At 41.9% G+C, this 20,782-nt stretch overlaps 1 protein-coding gene across 1 annotated transcript in view; it reads left to right on the top strand.

Moving 5' to 3' along the window:
* The window catches only part of xrn2 (5'-3' exoribonuclease 2), a 108,555-nt gene that overhangs the window by 60,418 nt on the left and 27,355 nt on the right, over nucleotides 1-20,782 (top strand). The window contains 11 exon segments of the mRNA XM_038806018.1: nucleotides 674-809; nucleotides 2,391-2,498; nucleotides 5,245-5,334; nucleotides 6,724-6,796; nucleotides 11,041-11,124; nucleotides 11,472-11,566; nucleotides 11,652-11,731; nucleotides 12,302-12,358; nucleotides 12,484-12,552; nucleotides 13,554-13,685; nucleotides 15,678-15,814. Coding sequence (XP_038661946.1) covers nucleotides 674-809; nucleotides 2,391-2,498; nucleotides 5,245-5,334; nucleotides 6,724-6,796; nucleotides 11,041-11,124; nucleotides 11,472-11,566; nucleotides 11,652-11,731; nucleotides 12,302-12,358; nucleotides 12,484-12,552; nucleotides 13,554-13,685; nucleotides 15,678-15,814 — 1,061 coding nt within the window.

The raw sequence follows: 20,782 nt of genomic DNA on the forward strand, positions 1-20,782 counted from the left end.
AATATTCAGCTATATAGATTTGCTGATGCTATCTTATCGTGTTCTGCTTATGGCTTATTTACCAGTGAGGTAACTGTTAAAAGAGATGCTTTTAGCTCCACATCCAACAATTGGCTCAAGACAGACCAGCAAATAAGAAATGAGTGAAAATACTGTAGAATCAAGTTGCTTTTAGTTCACTGGCTAGTTTGGCAGAGGATGCCGGTTGGACACAACATCTGCCTTTACTTATGCTGAGGATAAACTGCATTCAAAGAATAAGGGAAACTGAATCACAATTAGATAGGTTGTTGAAGCGTTTTGACTTGAGTTGTTTTGCTGCAAGGTTGGTGTGGCCGCACGGTAGCACAGTGGTTAGCATTGTTGCTTCACAGCACCAGGGACCCAGGTTCTATTCCCGGCTTGGGTCACTGCGGAGTCTGCACGTTCTCCCCGTGTCTATGTGGGTTTCCTCTGGGTGCTCCTGTTTCCTCCCACAAGTTCCGAAAGACGTGCTGTTAGGGAATTTGGACATTCTGAATTCTCCCTCTGTGTACCCGAACAGACGCCGGAGTGTGGCGACTAGGGGATTTTCACAGTTATTCCATTGCAGTGTAAATGTAAGCCTACTTGTGATGCTAATAAATATTATTGTAAATAAAATACATTATAATATCTTGTTTTTATGACACAGGCTTTGGGAACAGGGTTGGAAACAACGTTACTATAAAAACAAGTTTGATGTTGATGCTTCTGATGAAAAATTCCGCATAAAAGTGGTCGAATCATATGTTGAAGGTTTGTGTTGGGTTCTTCAGTACTATTACCAGGTACGTAAGCTTTTTGTTGACTTTTATTGAGTTGAATGGGAGCAAATGGTAGATTCCAAATTGAGAATTAAGCGGAATATTTAAAGAAAAGGATAGTGTCAAGGAATGTATTTGAGTTTTTTTACCTTTAACAGAACGAAAAACTCTTCACAAATTATGATTTTTGGATAAAGCCCCACTCCCTCGCTCTCTCGCGCTCTTGGGCGCGTTCTCTCTCGCTCTTGGGCGCGTTCTCTCTCGCTCTTGGGCGCGTTCTCTTCCTCTTGGGCGCGTTCTCTTCCTCTTGGGCGCGTTCTCTTCCTCTTGGGCGCGTTCTCTTGCTCTTGGGCGCGTTCTCTCTCGCTCTTGGGCGCGTTCTCTCTCGCTCTTGGGCGCGCGCGTTCTCTCTCGCTCTTGGGCGCGTGCGCTCTCACTCGCTCTTGGGCGCGCGCGCTCTCACTCGCTCTTGGGCGCGCGCGCTCTCACTCGCTCTTGGGTGCGCGCGCTCTCCCTCGCTCTTGCGCGCGCGCGCTCTCCCTCGCTCTTGCGCGCGCGCGCTCTCCCTCGCTCTTGCGCGCGCGCGCTCTCCCTCGCTCTTGCGCGCGCTCTCCCTCGCTCTTGCGCGCGCTCTCCCCTCGCTCTTGCGCGCGCTCTCCCTCGCTCTTGCGCGCGCTCTCCCTCGCTCTTGCGCGCGCTCTCCCTCGCTCTTGCGCGCGCTCTCCCTCGCTCTTGCGCGCGCTCTCCCTCGCTCTTGCGCGCGCTCTCCCTCGCTCTTGCGCGCGCTCCTTCCCTCGCTCTTGCGCGCGCTCTCCCTCGCTCTTGCGCGCGCTCTCCCTCGCTCTTGCGCGCGCTCTCCCTCGCTCTTGCGCGCGCTCTCCCTCGCTCTTGCGCGCGCTCTCCCTCGCTCTTGCGCGCGCTCTCCCTCGCTCTTGCGCGCGCTCTCCCTCGCTCTTGCGCGCGCTCTCCCTCGCTCTTGCGCGCGCTCTCCCTCGCTCTTGCGCGCGCTCTCCCTCGCTCTTGCGCGCGCTCTCCCGCGCTCTTGCGCGCGCTCTCCCTCGCTCTTGCGCGCACCCTTGCGTGCGCGCTCTCTCTTGCGCGTACTGTTACCTGCACTCGCTCTTGCGCTTGCTCTTGCGCTCACTCTTGCACGTGCGTGCTCTTGCGCTCGCTCTTACCGCGCGCACTCCCTCTTGTGCGTGCTATCTGTCGTTCTTATCGCGCACGCTCGCGCCCTTGCGCACTCTCTCTCGCTCTGGCGCCCGATCTCTCCCTCTCTCTCCCACCGTATCTGACTTCTCTGCCTTATCTCTCCCCTGTGTCTCACTGTCCCTCAGTTTCCAGTTATTAAAAAAGTTTCTGGAGTTGTTTGGCCTTTGGAACACTTTGAAGTTGTGGCTATTTGCAATGGCACTATCCAATGCATGCTCTGGAATATGTGCCCTTGGAGCAGTCAAAGATGGAGAGTGACCCTCTTTGAGGGTCTGGGCAATAGTTTTAAAAAATTTAAGTGCTGTGTATGATAAGTAAGTTCCCTCTACTTGATGACAAGGTTGTCTATAAAAACATTGATTATTTTTTTTAAAAGCTAAATTCTGTTTACAGGGGTGTGCTTCCTGGAAGTGGTTCTACCCATTCCACTATGCACCATTTGCTTCCGACTTCACAGACATTAAAGATATGCCTTCCACATTTGAAAAGGGAACAAAGCCGGTAAGATTTCGCAGGATGATAAGTGCATGCTGTACTTTCTGATCACTTAGTGTCACCACTATTGTCACTACTATTTCTAGAAGCTTGTAGTTGCAAATTAACAAACTGTACCGAGGCCGTGGGTAACCAATCACCATTTTGATCCCCAAATGTGACCTGAAAGAATTCTTAGTTTTGGTCTGTGAAATTCATGGTGATTTTTAGGTCACATCACCCCTGATGTATGTTGCAATGAAGGTTTCAGGTGCTTGTGTCTCTTGTGTTGGGTATTGAGAACTTGTAAGCCATAGTATTGAAATGCAAATAATGATATGCTGCTGAATTGTTATAATGGTTCGCATTATATCTTTTAATGACATTCATTTAACAGGAATGCACTCTCTGGGAGCTTGTGTAGGTGTATTTGGCTATGTGTATGTAGCTACATCACAGCTCGGTGCAGACTTCCTGACTACACAATTAAATTCCTGTGATCCTGATAACTTTTCCCGTTATAAGTTCCTGTACTGTCATATTATTGACTGGAATTTGCTGCCAAAGTAGCAATGTGCTTAATGCATATTCCATTATTAACATGCAACTTGGCCTACGAAAGATGCCATTATGACGCAGGTTGTTGCTCAATATGGACCATCCTGCTGTTAGTCTCTCAAAAATGGTAGTTTACCATCAACCTCCCAGTGCGTTTCAAAATATTCCATTAATTTCTGGTTGATGTTGCTCCAGAAAGTTATGACTACAATTGAACAGTGCAAGTACCTTTTAATATTACAAGATTTCTGTTCCTGTAATGCCACTCAGCCTCTGGCAGAGAAAGGAAACAATTCAAACTGTGGCCTCTCATTCCTGTAGTTGGTAAACAAATATTTGTTTTCCTTCCAGTTTTTTCTACTTGTATTTCTTTCCTTCACGTTTTCTCAAAGCGCCTGGTTTAACTCTAATTCACCTTCTTTCCCATTCCTTTGTTTATTTCTCAATCTTTAAAAACTCATTGAGTAAGGAAATATGTTTAGTCCTTTTGTGCACCAATATTTCTAATATCTTGTTGCCCTCATTACTAACTTGCATTTCCACTTTACAAAATTGCGAACTGACGTGAAAGAAACAACCATCCTATTAATGAAGCTAGTAGATTTCAGCTCCAGCATATACTGAGGCGATGGATTTTCCCCCTGTAACTTGTTATGGCGTACTTGCATAATCTCACCACAAGATAACTTCAACCTTTCCTTTCTGGGGGAAAAAAAGGCCATCTTGTCTTCCTTTCATGTTAGGTTAATAATTTTTCTTCTTTTTTGTCTGAACACAATATCATCTCAAATCCAGGACATCATCCTCGGGGCAGTTTCCTCAGCCCAACCACCTTGAGCTGCTTCATCAGTGACCTCCCTCCCAACATAAGGTCAGAAGTGGGGATGTTTGCGGATGACTGCACAATGTTCAGCACCATTCGCAACTCCTCTGATAGTGAAGCAATCCATGTCCAAATACAGCAAGACCTGAACAATATCCAGGCTTGGGCTGACAAGTGGCAAGTTACATTTGAGCTACACAAGTGCCAGGCAATGACCGAGAGGATCTAACCACCGCCCCTTGACATTCAATGGCATTACCATTATTTAATCTCCCACAATCAACATCCTCAGGGTTATCATTGATCAGAAACTGAACTGGACAAGCCACATTAGTACTGTGGCTACCAGGGCAGGTCAAAAGCTAGGAATCCTATGGCGAGTAACTCGCCTCCTGACCCCCTGTCCCCGTCCCAAAAAGCCTGTCCGCAATCTACAAGGCACAGGTGAGGAGTGTAATGGAATACTCTCCACTTGTCTCTCTTTGCTTTCAGTCACAGTCACCCTTCCAGGTGGCATCTATGAAATTGATCAGGACCCTACAAGTATGAATTCTTTAATGCTAATATAGCCCTCACAAAACTGTGCCTCCCCCTGACCTTCTGACAATGCCTTGGTCTCCCTACTTTTTTGCCCCTGCCCTTCTTGCCATCAGGCACCTTCATCAAGCTAACTTGACCATGATCACCTCATACAAGGGACAAATTCTCTGGAACTGCTCTTAATTAATCTGAAGCCTCAAACTTTTTTTTTATAAATTTAGATTACCCAATTATTTTTTCCAATTAAGGGGCAATTTAGCGTGGCCAATCCACCTACTCTGCACATTTGTGGGTTGTGGGGGCGAAACCCACGCAGACACGGGGAGAATGTGTAAACTCCATACGGACAGTGACCCAGAGCCGGGATCGAACCTGGGACCTCAGCGCCGTGAGGCGGTTGTGCTAACCACTAGGCCACCGTGCTGCCCTTGAAGCCTCAAACTTAATGAAAAGACTGCAAGCAAGGCTGATCATACTTAACTAAATTGCAAGTGCATTGTCCATTTACACATTATTTGCTGAATAAGCTTGCCTCTTTGGGTGTTTAATTTTGATAGACATTTGAGGTCAACAGCCTTTGCACAATCTTTAGTCCTAATTTGGGCGCTCACTTTTTTTCATTAACTTCCTTGACCACCATTTACGCACTCTGGCATTCCCAACCCTACAGATTGCAGCACTTTTTTGTCTTCTCGCACTGCACTCCTTTTCATCCATTGTTTGCCTTTCTCTTGCCCCTGCTCCTCTTTTTCAAAATGTTTAATTTTTTAATTAAGCAGAATATTTTGTCATGAGGGTATGGAATGTGTCCTTAATACTTGAACGTAATGATTCTTAAATCCTTGTTTGCAGTTCAAACCATTGGAGCAATTGATGGGAGTGTTTCCTGCAGCAAGTGGCAACTTCCTTCCGAAGACTTGGCGAGAGCTGATGGTGAATCTGGTGGGTTTTGTTCTTAATGAAAATTGGGCGTGACTATTACTCAAAATAGATATTCTGCATAATTTACCTTTGTAAATGTATACATATATGGAACATGTTCATGGAAATTGATGCTTCAACTTTCAGATTAAAAAATGAGCAATTGGTGATGCAAAATATAAAGTTTGGTGATCTCACAGTGACCACTTTAAAATGCATCTGTTTTCATTACTTGATCTTTCCATCCAAAAGAAGATTCCTCCTTCCACATTAAGGTGGACACAATGTGCTGAATTAATTGTGGAGATAATCAAACCAAATAAAAATAGGATAACAGAAGCCCTCTCTACTCATTTAAATAAGGTAGGTTCCTGAAGTGCGGTAACCAGCGCAATAGACCAAATTTTGGAAAGTGGGGTGTGAGGCTGTGTGGCTTGTTTTTTGGCCAGCGTAAGTAGAAAGAGCTGAGTGTCCTCTTTCGTGCAATAAATGTTCATTGATTCTAAGGGTCTGCAGAGTATTGCAAGTCCTTCATGTATTTTATTGTACTTTAAGATGGATTATGTAACTTGGTTTTCACTAACATGTGGTTCATCAAAAATAAAATGCTGTTGACTTCAGCTTAATTGACGTAAAATTTGAAATGTGCAATGAAGAAACAGGCCTTGAGAAAACCTAAACTAGGGCGGCACGTGCCACAATGGCTAGCATTGGGACTACGGCGCTGAGGACTCTGGTTCGAATTCCAGCCCTGAGTCACGGTGCATGTGGAGTTTGCACATTCTCTGTGCCTGCGTGAGTTTCACCCCCACAACCAAAAGATGTGTTGGTTAGGTGGATTGGCCACGCTAAATTGCCCCTTAACTGGAAAAAAAATCATAATTGGGTACTCTAAATCTATTTTTAAAAAAAGAAAACAGTGAGTCTCGTTTGATAAACACATGGACATTTATGCAAGCATAATCTGTAATATATTTAGAAATAAGATTTCCCATCCTAGTTACATTGGATTGAACTGCTAATGTCTGTTATTATAAAATGCGAAACTGCATTTTAATTTTGATGGTAATTTGCAATTTTTGGTAATTTGATTTTATGGAGAATTAAAATATCCTCTGGGGCCAATGCTAATGCCCCTTAATGAGAATAAAGATTGGTATATGTAGCCATTTTAAGTGCATATTCCTGTTAAATGTTGGACAAATGGGCTGAAAATTGACAAGAATATATTGTATGATTTCTCATAAAAAAAAGTAATTTCTATATGCTGTGAATTTGATTGTAATAAGATGCATAAAATACTGATCCAGATTGAAATGACTTTCTTGGAGGAAAAAGTGATGAGTCTATTTGTATAATTTGAGATTGGACATGCTGCAGATGAAGCATTTATTTATTTTTTTAAAACAGGACTCTTCAATCATTGATTTCTATCCTGATGATTTTGCTCTTGATTTAAATGGAAAGAAATATGCATGGCAAGGTAGGATTTTGAATTTCTGTGTGTAGCCTATTATATATTTCCCTGAATATTGTGGTTTTAAATGTGGATTGAAGACCGCTGGGTTTTTGCAGGTGTTTATAGGAAAAAGCAGTAAGATATGCAAGACCCAGTGCTCAAATTAAAAGCAGAAATAGCTTTGAGAAAAGGTGTCGGCTGCTGGAAGTAATTTGACTGTTCTGATTCAGGGGCTGAACCAGGATCAACAATGAGTGGGTGATTTTGGCTGTCATTATTGACAGATGAATAAGAATGAAATGGATTAATTCAGTTTCTGTTCCTTACCTGGCAGTGATATTATAATTGGATTTTAAAATACTTTCATATTCTCGAAGTCTAGATATTCGGCCACAAGTTCATAATAAATATTAAACTCCTAGGTGCAGAGTTCAGAGCTAGATTTATTTGTAATCTTCAGACTTGTTGGAATTTTGCTGTATGGAGAGCTACCATGCATAGGTCAGGTTCTTTACTTTTTTTTAATGAAAAGGATATAGAACAATTGAAGAAAGTGCAAAAATAATAGTTAGAACCTCTCACTTCTATCGAGAAAGGTTGACCAGACTGAAGTTCTCATCTCAAGAAAAGCCAAGACCGAGGGGTGACCTGATCGATGTGTTCAGGGTTATGATCGGGTCAATATAGGGAAGCTGTTTCCACTTGTGGGTGAGGCCAGAGTGAGGGTCATAAATAAAGATAAGTCACTCCACCCATGCCTGCTACCCCACTGTATCTCGATATCCCCATAACCTACCTGCATATCTTTGGACATTAAGTGGCAATTTATCATGGCTAATCCATCTAGCCTGCACATCTGTGGACTGTGGGAGGAAACCGGAGCACCTGGAGGAAACCCACACAGACACAGGAAGAACGTGCAAACTCCAGAGTCGCCAGGCTGTAATTGAACCCAGGTCTCCTGTGCTGAGGCAGCAGTGCTAACCACTGTTCTGGAAGAAAGGACTCTTGAGGATATTTGATGGGTTTAGGTCAAGAGGCTGAGAGAAGGCTCATATGGAGCATAAACATTGGCACGGATCTGTTGAACCGAATGTCCTGCTTCTATGCTGTATGGACTTTGCAATAAAAGCATTCATTTTATGCAAATCAAAATATATTTGCACTATAGACATGCTTGAAAAATTCAAATGCTTTCTCAAAATCCAGTCTTTAGTTAATTTCCAGTTGCAAGCCACTGCCAGTTTGGACAGCACTTGTTATTTCTTCTTTGTGGTAGGCTGGAATGAGCTGTTGTTATGATAGTTAATGGAAAAACGTTCCTCTCTGTCTGGGATAATGATGGCCCATACTTGACTTTTGATTTTGAAGCTTTCTCTCACCTGGCTGTTGTGTTTTGAGCTGCTCTAATTTCTTACCAAAGGGTTCTTGAAATGCTTGCCCTACTTTGCTTCGCAGATCTCATCATGAAAACTAGGACAGCCAAATCACATTTAATGCAGTTATCAATCCACTTCAGTGTTTGGAGGTTCCAGTTAAAAAAACTTAAACCGAACTATATAAGTAGTTAAGATTTTGCACACAGCTTGCCATTGTCTAAATATCTGGTAGTCAAAACACACTTCTAAAAGTGAACTGATTTTCTTTATTTAATGCCCTCTTCTTACCTCACCAATGCCTATTGATCCCCAGTCCATGCATCTGACACCCATGAGGTCAGACTCATGGACAATTAGGGACCGTTTTACATCGTTACAGGGCTTTCTCATTGCTTGGATTACTAAGGTGCTGCTGAGGGGGCATGACAGTGGTATTGTGCATGACCCTGCTTTCCTTTCTCAAGGTTACAGAATTTGTCCACTATCATTCCCACTCCACAAGTGCACTGTGCTTTGCCTACCAACCCAGACCACCGTCAGTCAGGCTGAGCTGGTGCAGGCTGAAGCTGGATCTTGAAGGCCCAGAGCTACTCGAGGGCATTTGCAGTCTTTCCTGCAAAGTGAGCAACCTCACACCAGCAATGCTGCAACAACTGGAATAGCACTTATTATTATTATTATTATTATTACTATGCAGAGCACAAAAAAAAGGTATTAAAGCACACTAATGAACAGTTTGTATGCAACATGGCATTGTTTGGTTTACAAATTTGATTTCAAATATTTTTTTGTGGCAGCTTTTATTTTTGACCAGACAGATGCTGCAATGGGCAGTAACAGTAAAGGTGTGCAACTGTCGCTATGGACATTTGGGGTTTTGTTCTTTAATATTGCAGTTGGATCAGTCGATCATGGACCACTCGGCCAGAAAGCGAATGTGTTGGTTGTTCCCTCCCTTCCTCTCCTGCCTTCTCCCTAGCTAGTGGCAAGGGTTGTGCCCTCATGGTGAGGTTCTGCAGCATGCAGTGGGCCACCATAAATCTTGACACCCACTCTGCCAAATATCCTGGTGTTCCTCCAAAACAATCTGGACAGACTTATTCTTTTCACGTATCGGTGATCTGCTCTGTCACGTTTCCTATGGTAACATGGCTTTTGTTACTTGCATTCTGCCCACGAGTGAGAGGTTTCACCCAGGAGTGTCCCCCCAGGAGTGTCCCTATTTGCCTAGCAGTCAGCCTCTTTGTTGATGTGGCTTAAGTGCAATGGTGGAGGCATCATGACTGCTACAATGATACCTGCATTTTGGGCTTTGTTGTAATGGCATACGAGCTGCATGACCAAAGCGATTATGTCTGCATTAAATACCACCCTGTACCACAGGGATGCCTACAGTCGTCCTCAAGTGCATGGTTACTTTTATGGCTTCTCACTTTCACGGGAGAATGAAATTTATTCGGCTTTCTTGGAAACACAGAGCTTCAGTAACCTCCTTTTACATATCAGTGAATGGCCTACTGGTAGATAATGCAAATATCCCCAGCTGTGGTTGAGAAGGGGCCCCAGTGTATAATAGTTTATGGATGTGCCCACCTGCATGGCCATTGGCAAAGCCATTCTTGCCCAGTTCCGTGGCAGAAATTTGATAGGTGAGTGATGACCACCTCGGTGAAATGGGGATGTCTATTGCACTGTTCCTTGCTAAGGCTCTGCTAAGGGAATTACTTCCCGAATACCCAGGATAGATATGGCCACGAGCTGTGCGCCCTACTCCCCCAGCTTCTCCCTCTTCCAGAGCTTGTCCTGCACTGTGTGGCCTCTGCTCATTCTTCTCTTCATGCTGTAGGCCAACGGTAATGCAAATTACTGCACCCATGTCTGGGCAGAATCCTTGAAGTCGGGTCCTAATCTGTCAGAACATAATCTCTATTAGTGTCACAAGTAGACTTACATTAACACTGCAATGAAGTCCCTCCTCGCACACTCCGGCGGCTGATCAGGTACGTTGATGGAGAATTCAGATTGTCCGATTCACCTAACAAGCTCGTCTTTCAAGACTTGGGAGGGAGCCGGAGTACCCAGAGGAAACCCATGCAGACATGGGGAGAGTCCACACAGACATGGCCCAAGCCAGGAATCGAACCTGGATCCCTGGCGCTGTGAAGCAACATTGCGAACCACTGTGCTATCATTCCGCCCATGTTATTCAATGCACCCCTGCACTAAACAGTTCTGCAATTGCAGTGTGGAAATCACATAGCAACTAAATGCTCACTTTAAATGCTGCTGGTGGGTTGTTCAACTTGCATGTTTTTTAAAAATTTTCGAATATCCAATTATTTTTTTCCAATTAAGGGGCAATTTAGCATGGCCAATCCACCTAGCCTGCACATCTTTGGGTTGTGGGGGCGAAACCCACGCAATCATGGGGAGAATGTGCAAACTCCACACGGACAGTGACCCAGAGCTGGGATCGAACCTGGGACCTCGGCGCTGTGAGGCAGCAGGGCTAACCCACTGTGCCACCGTGCTGCCCCAGCTTGCATGTTTAATAGACTGCATTACCTGGAACTTTTCCAAATTGACAGTGCTGAGATCAAATCAGCAGTATAAACTGATGCCACAATCTTCTTATTCATCATACTCTGGGAAGTGCCCTTCTGGACATAGATGCCATTTTGGAAGCAAAGTGGCACTTCACTGAGAACCATGGTGGTAAGAAGGGCCATGTTGGTAAGAAGGGGCTGAATTTAGCAGCACTTTTATTCAGCTTGGTTTATCTCTGTATTTATAAATTGAAAGGTAAGTTGGAAGTTCAACTGCTAATGGAAGCAGTCAATGACTGGCCTAGTTAGTTCCAGCATTAATTGACTGTTTATCTGTGTTTAGGTGTTGCACTTCTGCCATTTGTTGATGAACGACGGCTTAGAGCAGCTCTGGAAGCGGTTTACCCTGATCTCACTGATGATGAAAGTAAGCATTATCACTGCGTGGGTTGACCATGTAAATCACTAGGTTTACAGTGTGTATTTGTGTTACGAAGTCTCAAAATGCCTATAATGGATCAATGTTATTGATTTGGTGTATTCACTGTACCCATGTCCAATTTAATGGATTGTATTTTGTATAAGGCTTAAGATCGTTTTAATTGCTGCAGCTTTTATGAAAATAATTTGGTATTGGTTTTAAGCCTCTTTATTTGAGGATCTCATTTCCAGTTACCGTATCCATAATCAAATGTAACACAGTATGATTCAATCCTGAACAAAAGATGCTGTAAATAGTTGAATAAAACTGAAATTTTAATATCTTAATTGTAGTTCGACGAAATAGTCTTGGAAGCGATGTGCTGTTTGTTGGAAAATGCCACAAGTTGTTTGACTTCATTGTTGAGTTGCAAAATGGTGATGCTGAGGTAGGTATGCAGTAGTGTAATATTATTGTTGCTCACTGCATTTTCAAAAATAAGTGTACTTATGAAATGAAACTTGTGGTTATAGGGTGTAGAGATGACTCCTGAACTTTGCCATGGTGTAAAAGGTCTTCTAACAGTGAAGAGTGATGTAATAAAACCAGGAAAGTAAGTGTCCATTTTTTTTGTAGTTTTTGTCCAGAAATGTAAAACGTATGTATACGGTATTGTTGCTTAATCCAATAATTACCAGGACGCGTGTGCACTGATAATTGTGAATTTAGGCTGGTTGAGAAGAGCAGTTTGTCTTCAGATTTTTAAAGTTCACTTAATAGATTTAAAACTAATTGCTACAAGATAATAGAGGGTGTGAATGAAGGATAAATCGGATTCAAAAAAAATGAAAATCCTTTTCAATTTTAAAAGCCCCCTGAGTAGTTCCTGCTAAGTGTTTGATTTTGGACTAGAATATTGGGATCCAGAATTACCAGTAGCTTGAACAACCTTGTATATGTTTTTGGCTGTGCATTTAGCCTGAATGTCTAATTGGGAGGAAACTGTTTCAAAAGTGTGTATCTGTACCTACCTTCTGGTGAATTAGAAAGGTCACCAGCTCAGTACTCCAGTTCTTTCTGAATGTGAATATAAAGGGAAAATATAAAATTTAAGAAGACAAACCAACCGAGGAAGGCACACCGTTGGTATTTGCATTATTATTTTTATTGTATTTATTTTTAGAGATGTCCCTTCTCCGATACCAGTATTGGAAGACATTGTACAGAATAATGCATGCAGGTGAGTGCAAAATTTATTAACTCTACTTACTCTTATTTCTGGTAACAGAATTAGTCTGTTTTGTTTATTGTTGTGTATGATAAAAGGAATTCACTTATTATGCAATTTTGCCTCCCTTGTTGCAGTATACTCTTCAAGGATCCTCAGTTTGACGATGGCTTCATATTCAAAGCTTGTTTGTTACCTTCAGCAGTGTAAGTTGTATTTCTTAAACCATTTTTTTTTTACATTTGTACTTTGATGTAAACTGTTAATATTCAAGATAGCAACGCTGAATCAAGAAAAGAACCTTGCCAACATTGCCTTTTCTTTCACGTTAAGAAAACTTAACATATTAGTACACATTTGCCTGTGAGAAACCATTCCAGTAACAAAGATATTGGGTTGTTTTCCAGGTCACTATTAAGTTAGCCAATTTTGATCAGTATCCACTAATGCTTGCTAAAGGCATAGTTGTTCCAACTTTGGATTAGTGTGGGACACCCATGACTGCCCTAGTTCTCTGCCATGTAACCAAGTAGTGCTGTCCAGGCTTAGTTGAGAAAGATATTACTACCTCTGCAGCAGTCTTCACTGCCTAATATATGAAAGGAGCAGGAGGGGAGCAGAAAATATATATACTTTTGTGGGAAGAGGTATGTGGGATGTCTCTATAGGATGGATGTTTAAAATTTTACTTTTCATTTAATAATTGCCTTCATAGTTGTTGTAAATTATTTATTAACAGCAGAATACAGAGTGTGCAAGGGGAAATTAGGTGAAAAAAAACATGGAAAGGGAAAAGAGGACATGAAAAATGATTAATGGAGAACCTAGAGAAGTTGGGGAGCAGGGAGTAATACATTTCCTCTGGCAAGTGAGTTGATGAGCAATGATCATACATTTAAAATAATAATTGCCAATGATGCCAATGGAAAATGAAAAATTTCTTCACAGCTTGTTAAGTTCTGGAATATACTGCTGAAAAGGTGGTGGAATTAGATTTCAAAAGAACCTTTAAAAGGCAATTGGACATTCGAGGACTAATTTACAAAGTTATGGGGAGAAAACTGGAGTATGGAACTAAATATGGAGAGCTTCAAGGGACCAGTGAAAGTATAAAGAGCTGAATGGCCCTTTTCTATGCTGTGCTGTAAGATACTATCGTTATGTGAAATGGTCATTAAATTGTTTGGTTTCATCCTTCCCCTCTCAGAAAACCTGCTAAAGTATTGAAACCAGGTGATTGGGAACAGTCTAACTCAAAGCAGCCATGGAGGCCTCGACTTGGCTTTAATTCAAATCGGCAACAGGTACACTTGGACCAGTCAGCATTTAGAACATTGGGGTAAGTGACATTCCAAGCCATCAAATGTGAAAATTAAGTTAAGATCAGCAAGAACATTTCAGCAAGTGTCACACTTTCTCTCCAGCTTCGAGTTTGCCACCTTATTTACTTGGGATAGAAACTTGGGCAGCACGGTAGCATTGTGGAGAGCACAATCACTTCACAGCTCCAGGGTCTCGGGTTCGATTCCCGGCTTGGGTCACTGTCTGCACATCCTCCCCGTGTGTGCGTGAGTTTCCTCCCAAAGATGTGCAGGTTAGGTGGATTGGCTGTGCTAAATTGTCCTTCGTGTCCAAAATTGCCCTTAATGTTGGGTGGGGTTACTGGGTTATGGGGATAGGGTGGAAGTGTGGACCTTGGGTAGGGTGCTCTTTCCAGGAGCCGGTGCAGACTCGATGGGCCGAATGGCCTCCTTCGGCACTGTAAATTCTATGTCTAAAAGCAGGAATTACTTGTCTCAATCTGGCACAACATGTACGAATGACTATTTTCTCTCTCTCTCCCTCTCTTCTCTCTTTCTTCTCTCTTCCCCCCCCCCCCCCCCCCCTTGTTTAACTTGCATGTACAGTTAAGAATAGATCTAATTCCACAATTAAACAGTTCTTTTAATAAAATTGCCCTGGAGTGGTGTGCTCTGCAATCTGTTCACATCACAACCTACTACAATCACCATCAATCAATCAGATCACAGTTGATACCATCACTGTAACCACTGTCCTTGTTACATTCCATTATAGCGCAACATTTCTTGTATTGAAACCTGTCGCAGAGCTTTGTGATTACCTGAATTGTTGGGTGAAAACAATGCTTTCAGTTTGTTTGCATTTTTAATGATTTTGTACAAATGCTTTGGGGATCCTGGATTTGATTCTCCCAACACCACGTTGAACAGAGATTGGGAAGTGAGTAGGACCTTGTGCAAATTTGAACCTGTAAAGACTTGAGTTGGATGGAAATCAGCCTTACCTTTAATCCATTGTGACATTGGCCAAGGAAGCAGAGCATATAAAATCCTTACAGTCAACCGGGTAATGGTATTGGTACAGATTTTAGTGGATCCTGAAATAGCACACCTGCTCCTGAAATTGTTTGTTGTGTAAGTCATATTTTCTTTTCACATACAACTTTCAGGCTCCTGTGCAACTTTAACATTTTGTGATGTACAAGCTAGGTGCCAGTACCTTTGTGGGTACAATAAGACTTAACGTTTACATGGTGTTACATTACATAGTATTTACAGCACAGAGACAGACCATGGAGTCCAGTGGCCCATGCCAGTGTCTGTGCTCTGCATAAGCCTCTTCCTGCCCTTCTAACATTTTAACAGATCTTCTTTTTCCTTTCTCCCATGTGGCTATCTGGCTTCCCATTAATCGCATTTTCACTATAACTATTTGTGATAGCAAGTCCTACTCTCTGGGTAGAGACGATTCTTCTCAATTTTTCTCTTGGATTTTTCAGTTACTGTATTTCTGGACTTCAAGTCTCTTAGATTTATTTATTAGTGGCTATCTTGCATTTATAGCCCTAGTTCTGATCGCCCTTACAATTGGAAATATTTTCACTTTGTCTACCCTATCAAACCCTTTTGTAATCTTAAAGATCTGTATCAGGTTATCCCTCAATCATTTATCTGGAGGAAAGAACCCCAAATTTTCCATCTTTCCTGATGGACTTAACATCTCAGTTCAGTTCTCTATTTTAAATCAATAAAAGTGTGACGGTGGCTTTCATTGTGAAGTATTGCTATGAAAAATTAATAGCACTGTGTTGGATGTTGAACTTGGACTCTCCAATGTGATATCTGTTTTTGGGCACAATGTTCCACATTGTGCAAAGCAGCAGGATATGGATCATTGAAAAAGCTATTGACTTCAGTTCCCATCACTCAGCAAATCACATTTTTATATTAAATTGTTTTAACATAAAAAGAATAACTGAGTTTGTATTAAATGCACAAGTGTACAAATTATTTCTTTAATTTTGTTTTAGCCATGTTATGTCAAAAGATCGCTCTCAAGGTGGAAGTGGTGTTTACAGTTACACCCCTCCGCCTCTTTATCAACAAGGGAAAAATTCTCGGCCCCCACTGATGAGAGCACCACCATCTCTTGCTGTCCCACTGTCAAGTAAGTTATTTGATGAACCTGTGATTTACAGATGAAGTAGTAAACATATCAAGGCCTAAAATTGACAGATTTAGGGTACGGTTTTATAAATGAAAGATAGAATTTGTGTGAATAGTTAAAATGCCCGTGGCAGCTATCGTAAACCTATGGCTTGTTGGCACATTTAATTAATGGCCATTTTGAAAACTAGTTGCAAAAAAACTGGAAAATCCAATTAAACTTTCCTTCCTGACCTCCATGATAGTTGACATGGCAAATGGTTCCCCTTAAAACGTCCATGCTGTCCTTTCAAACTAACATCTAATTTGAGCATGTTGCTGGCTTCCAGATCAATGCTCATTTTGTCCCACAATCTTTACTGATTTTCCACTTCTGCAATGGCATTAGAATAGTCATAACCAAAGGCAACCTGATATCTTCTCCGGTGGTGACCACTGTGCGCTATTCCTCTTTCTGCAGTCTTCGACACAGTCAACTGTAACATCTCCTGCCTTATCCAGCTCAGTGGAATTGACCTTGCTTTGTTTTAATCTTTTCCATCAAACCAGCCAGAGCGATAGTCCTCTTCCCACTCCAGCATATGACCTCGAGTTCTCTGACATTCTATGTTCATATATACACTACCCAAATAACCTTGGGTGCCTTTCTATGTTAATGATGATATGCAAATACAAGTTGCAGTATTGAGATTTGCATTCTCTGTTCTCTCGGTCACTTTCAGCTCTACAACCCTCCAAGATCTTGGTGCTCCTCCAATTCTGGTCTCTTGCATATCCCCAATTTTAATAACTATACCGTTCAGTTACCTAGGCTCTACGCTTTTGGCGTTTCCCTTGCTAAGTCTCTACCCCTCTTTCACTTTAGGTTATTCTTGAACCGACTACTGACCAAGCTTTTGGTTACCTGTTCGGATATCTGCTTAAGTGCCTTGGTGTCAAATTTAATTTGATAACTCTTTTGAAACGCCTTGGAGAATTTTGCATGGTGAAATGTCCTGTATCAACGCAAGTTGTTGAACAAAGGACACAATTTCTTTCAAATCCACATTTGTAATATGTTGGTATGGAAATGTTTTCAATTATGTATAATCAGTTTTGTACACCGGACTCTTCAACTCTTTCTATCTCAGTTATTCACCAGTAGCGTGATGAAATGAAAAATGAAAATCGCTTATTGTCACGAGTAGGCTTCAATGAAGTTACTGTGAAAAGCCCCTAGTCGCCACATTCCGGCGCCTGTTCGGGGAGGCTGGTACGGGAATTGAACCGTGCTGCTGGCCTGCCTTGGTCTGCTTTAAAAGCCAGCGATTTACCCCAGTGTGCTAAACCAGCCCCTGCAAATAAACCTATTGGCTTAAATATCACCGTAACTTTATTTTTTGTAAAAAGAAAATAAACAGCAACTTGCATTGGGTTATCTCGATGTGCGGGTAAATGTCTGAGCATCTTCCAGTAAGGAGAAGCGGAATCATTTTGACACTGGGCCCAGGAAGAGGGAATCCAAAGTGAAAAAGCACTCCAATCCCACCTTCCAATACTTCAGTGTCTTTCTCATAGGTTTCCCCTTTTTTAAGGGCTTCAGCTTGGCAGCTGATCCATTCCTTGAACTATAATGCTTGAACAGGCTTTTGGGTTGTAAAGTTTTCAAGGCCTCCATATTTGCATATACTGCAGGGTCAATGCTTCTCCCTGTTGCTTTTTGGTCCCCAGATAGTGTGTACATGTGTGATTGTTAGCATCCTGGTGATCTGGAGACCTTTGCGTGAGGCACATTTTAGTATCCTCACCAATCAAAGCAGCGTTCTACCCCTGACACTTTTAAGATTTCTTTTTACACTGTATGGTGTAAGTCATTTGGGTGATGACAGAGAATGGTCTGTAGTCTCTTCTAGCATTACTGTCTGATTTTCAAAGTTGACTGGGCACGTAAGAGGCTAGCATTAACTGCCTAAAACAATTTCTACCAACCCTACCTTCCAATTTCTTTAAAAAAATTATTTTACAGTACTCCATTCTTTTTTGCCAATTAAAGGGCAATTTAATTTGGCCAATTCACATACCCTGCACATCTTTTTTGGGTTGTGAGGGTGAGACCCACGCAGACACTGGGAGAATGTGCAAACTCCCGGCCATGATCGAACCCGGGTCCTCGGCACTGTGAGGCAGCAGTGCTAACCGCTGCGCCACCGTGCTGCCCTTACCTTCCAGTTTCTTTCCCTACTTTGAATTGCTATGCAGAAAAACAAGGAAGAAGTAATTGTATACAGCCTAAATGGACATGAGAAAGCTGAAAATTAAAAAGAGATGGATGAGGAAGGAGTGTTTCTTTGTTTTTAAAAGGGGCTGCTTATACTTAAGTGAGCGTGAGACGCAGAGGCTCTCTTGAATTATTCAACCAGCCCCTGGCCTCTATTCGGCCTCATGTCTACTGCTGTGCAGGTGCTGTCTTTCCTGTTTTTGATCCCTTGTAGCCGCACTGTGTACTCATGAGAAACATGGCATGCAACCTTGCACAAACAGCTGTAATGTAAAGCAATAGCTACAAAACTTGAGCTTTTCTGCACTTGCTCCACATTTCTTCTTTGGCAATGGAATATTTTTTTAAAGCTCGAACTCTAATTGCTATTGCTGGAAATCTGAAGAAAGTTGACCATAAAAGTTTGTCTGTCTTTATTCTTTCATGTGCTCGTGCCAGTTTAATTTTAAGCTCTTCTCTTATTCTCCTGGTTAAATCTGGGGCCCACATCAAAATGCTAAATAGAATTTTACAGCACCAAAATGAAGGATTCAGCCAGCATTCATGCTCCACTAGCACCCTCACTCATTTAATTTTGTCTTACTGACATTTCCTGCTGTTCTTTTTCTTTCATACGCATATATTGCATCCCTTAACTGCATTGTTTTGACCACTCCTATGTGGTAGTTCAGCTTGCTAATACTGACGACTGGGAAAACTGGCCTGGTTTTCAGTCAATTGAGGAGCAGTTCTCAAGTTTGAAACATGAGGTTACTTTTGACACCATTCTGAGAATTCAAAACATTAAGTTTGCAGCACACAGTTAATTGGGTTGGGAGCCCAACCGTGCCTGATTAGAGCTCATTGGTGCCTTAAGTTAATTGACTTAGCATTTTTAATTTCAAAAATTGTGTTCACTTCTGGACTTTATATTGCATTTCTCCCATTTGTGTCATAAGTACCTTTTTGATAAATGATTCGTGGCACAGTTATTTGAAACTGCTGCAGTTAAGGATCCAGTTATTCCATGCTTTTAGTAAAGTTTATTTCACATGTTATACTGTTGTATTTAACATTGAACTGAGAACAGTGCCACTTTGAAGATACAGGTTATTGATATCAGGTTTTTGCATAGTGGCAGTCCGGCTGGTTTAGCTCACTGAGCTAAATCGCTGGCTTTTAAAGCAGACCAAGCAGGCCAGCAGCACGGTTCGATTCCCGTACCAGCCTCCCCGGACAGGCGCCGGAATGTGGCGACTAGGGGCTTTTCACAGTAACTTCATTGAAGCCTACTCGTGACAATAAGCGATTTTCATTTCATTTCATTTCATATTTGTCGATTTGAAGTAGATGAGTTGATTTTAAATCAAAGGAAGTAACTATTCTGAATTTGATCACTAAAAAAGCAAAAGTTGCAGATCCAGTCCATTTTCAAGAACATAATCTGTGCATATGAATCTATGTATGTTGGATAGTGTACAAAGAATATTGTGACTACAGCACATTATGATACAGGTGAAGTGACATGATGATAAGTTACTGATTTCAGCACTTGCGGGATGTGAAGCAGCAGAAGTATAGTATGAACTCTCATCCTGCTGTTTCTATGGTGGCCATTCCAGAGGACCATTTTGATGCTTTAAAAGAGTATTGTAAATACCCAGTTTTGCAATCTTGCCATGGTTTTCCCTACGTAGTAAAAGTCAATAACAAGAGCATTGTTCTCAATGGCATGAGTGCTTGTTGTATTTGTTTCGTTCAGTTTGAGAACTGATGTGCTTTTCCATTTATCAGTGCATATTCATATGGAATGCAACCAGTTAATTTTCATTTGTTTTCTATATTTAATTTTGAATAGTTACTGCAATAAAATCATGGTCATTCTTCTACTGTCATCTGCGACTCTCTCTCTCTCTCTCTCTCTCTCTCTCTCTCCCCCCCCCCCCCCCCCCCCCCCCCCGGACTTACCGCCTCTGGAAAATCATGTGAAAGATTAGTGGTGTTGAGAATTGGTTGTGGATCGTTGAAGGACAGTGCGGTCAATCAGTGTTATTTTCTTTCCCCACCACCCTAAAATATATGTTGTGGGTGTTTCCATCAGCAGTCGTTGATTTCACTGGGATATTTCAGTCTTATGTGCTGCTGATGAATTGTCTGAGTGCTGATAACTTGTGGGAGTCAAGTGCAGTCTGCAAGCACTTGATGTGAATAGCATATTTGGTTGTTGCAATCCAACATTGAATCTGATTTATGACATGCTTTCGTTTCAAAGTAAGCTCACCAATTAACTACATTTGAAAATTGGTTTTGATTAGTGCAATCAGTAAACACCAAGGCTTTGCCTGATTGTCACACTGATTAGAAGAGTTCTCACTTCAGTTCACAGTGGAAATGTTAACAAATGTCTAAAAATATGGCCTAATAGCATTGAAAAGTGATGAGCTTTCCTCTCCGCAATTTAGTGCTCAATTGTATAAAAGAAAGCGGTTTTTTAAAAAACTTGACACTGCTTCTGGGTGAATCAGTAAATTTTCCTGTAATGTACCCTATGCTGGTCAAGTTAAATCAACATTTTCATTTTACAGATTGCTATCTTGATTTCTTCTCCCACCCTCTCAATGTGGATAATTGTTCCAAAAAGTGATTTTTCACAAGCCCAGAGCCTGTTCAGTCTCCATCTTAAGTCATGGAAAAACTTTTGAGTTCAAACCCACATCTGAAAGTGTGAAGCTT

This window comes from Scyliorhinus canicula, chromosome 1 (assembly GCF_902713615.1).
Source record: "Scyliorhinus canicula chromosome 1, sScyCan1.1, whole genome shotgun sequence".
NCBI lineage: Eukaryota > Metazoa > Chordata > Chondrichthyes > Carcharhiniformes > Scyliorhinidae > Scyliorhinus > Scyliorhinus canicula.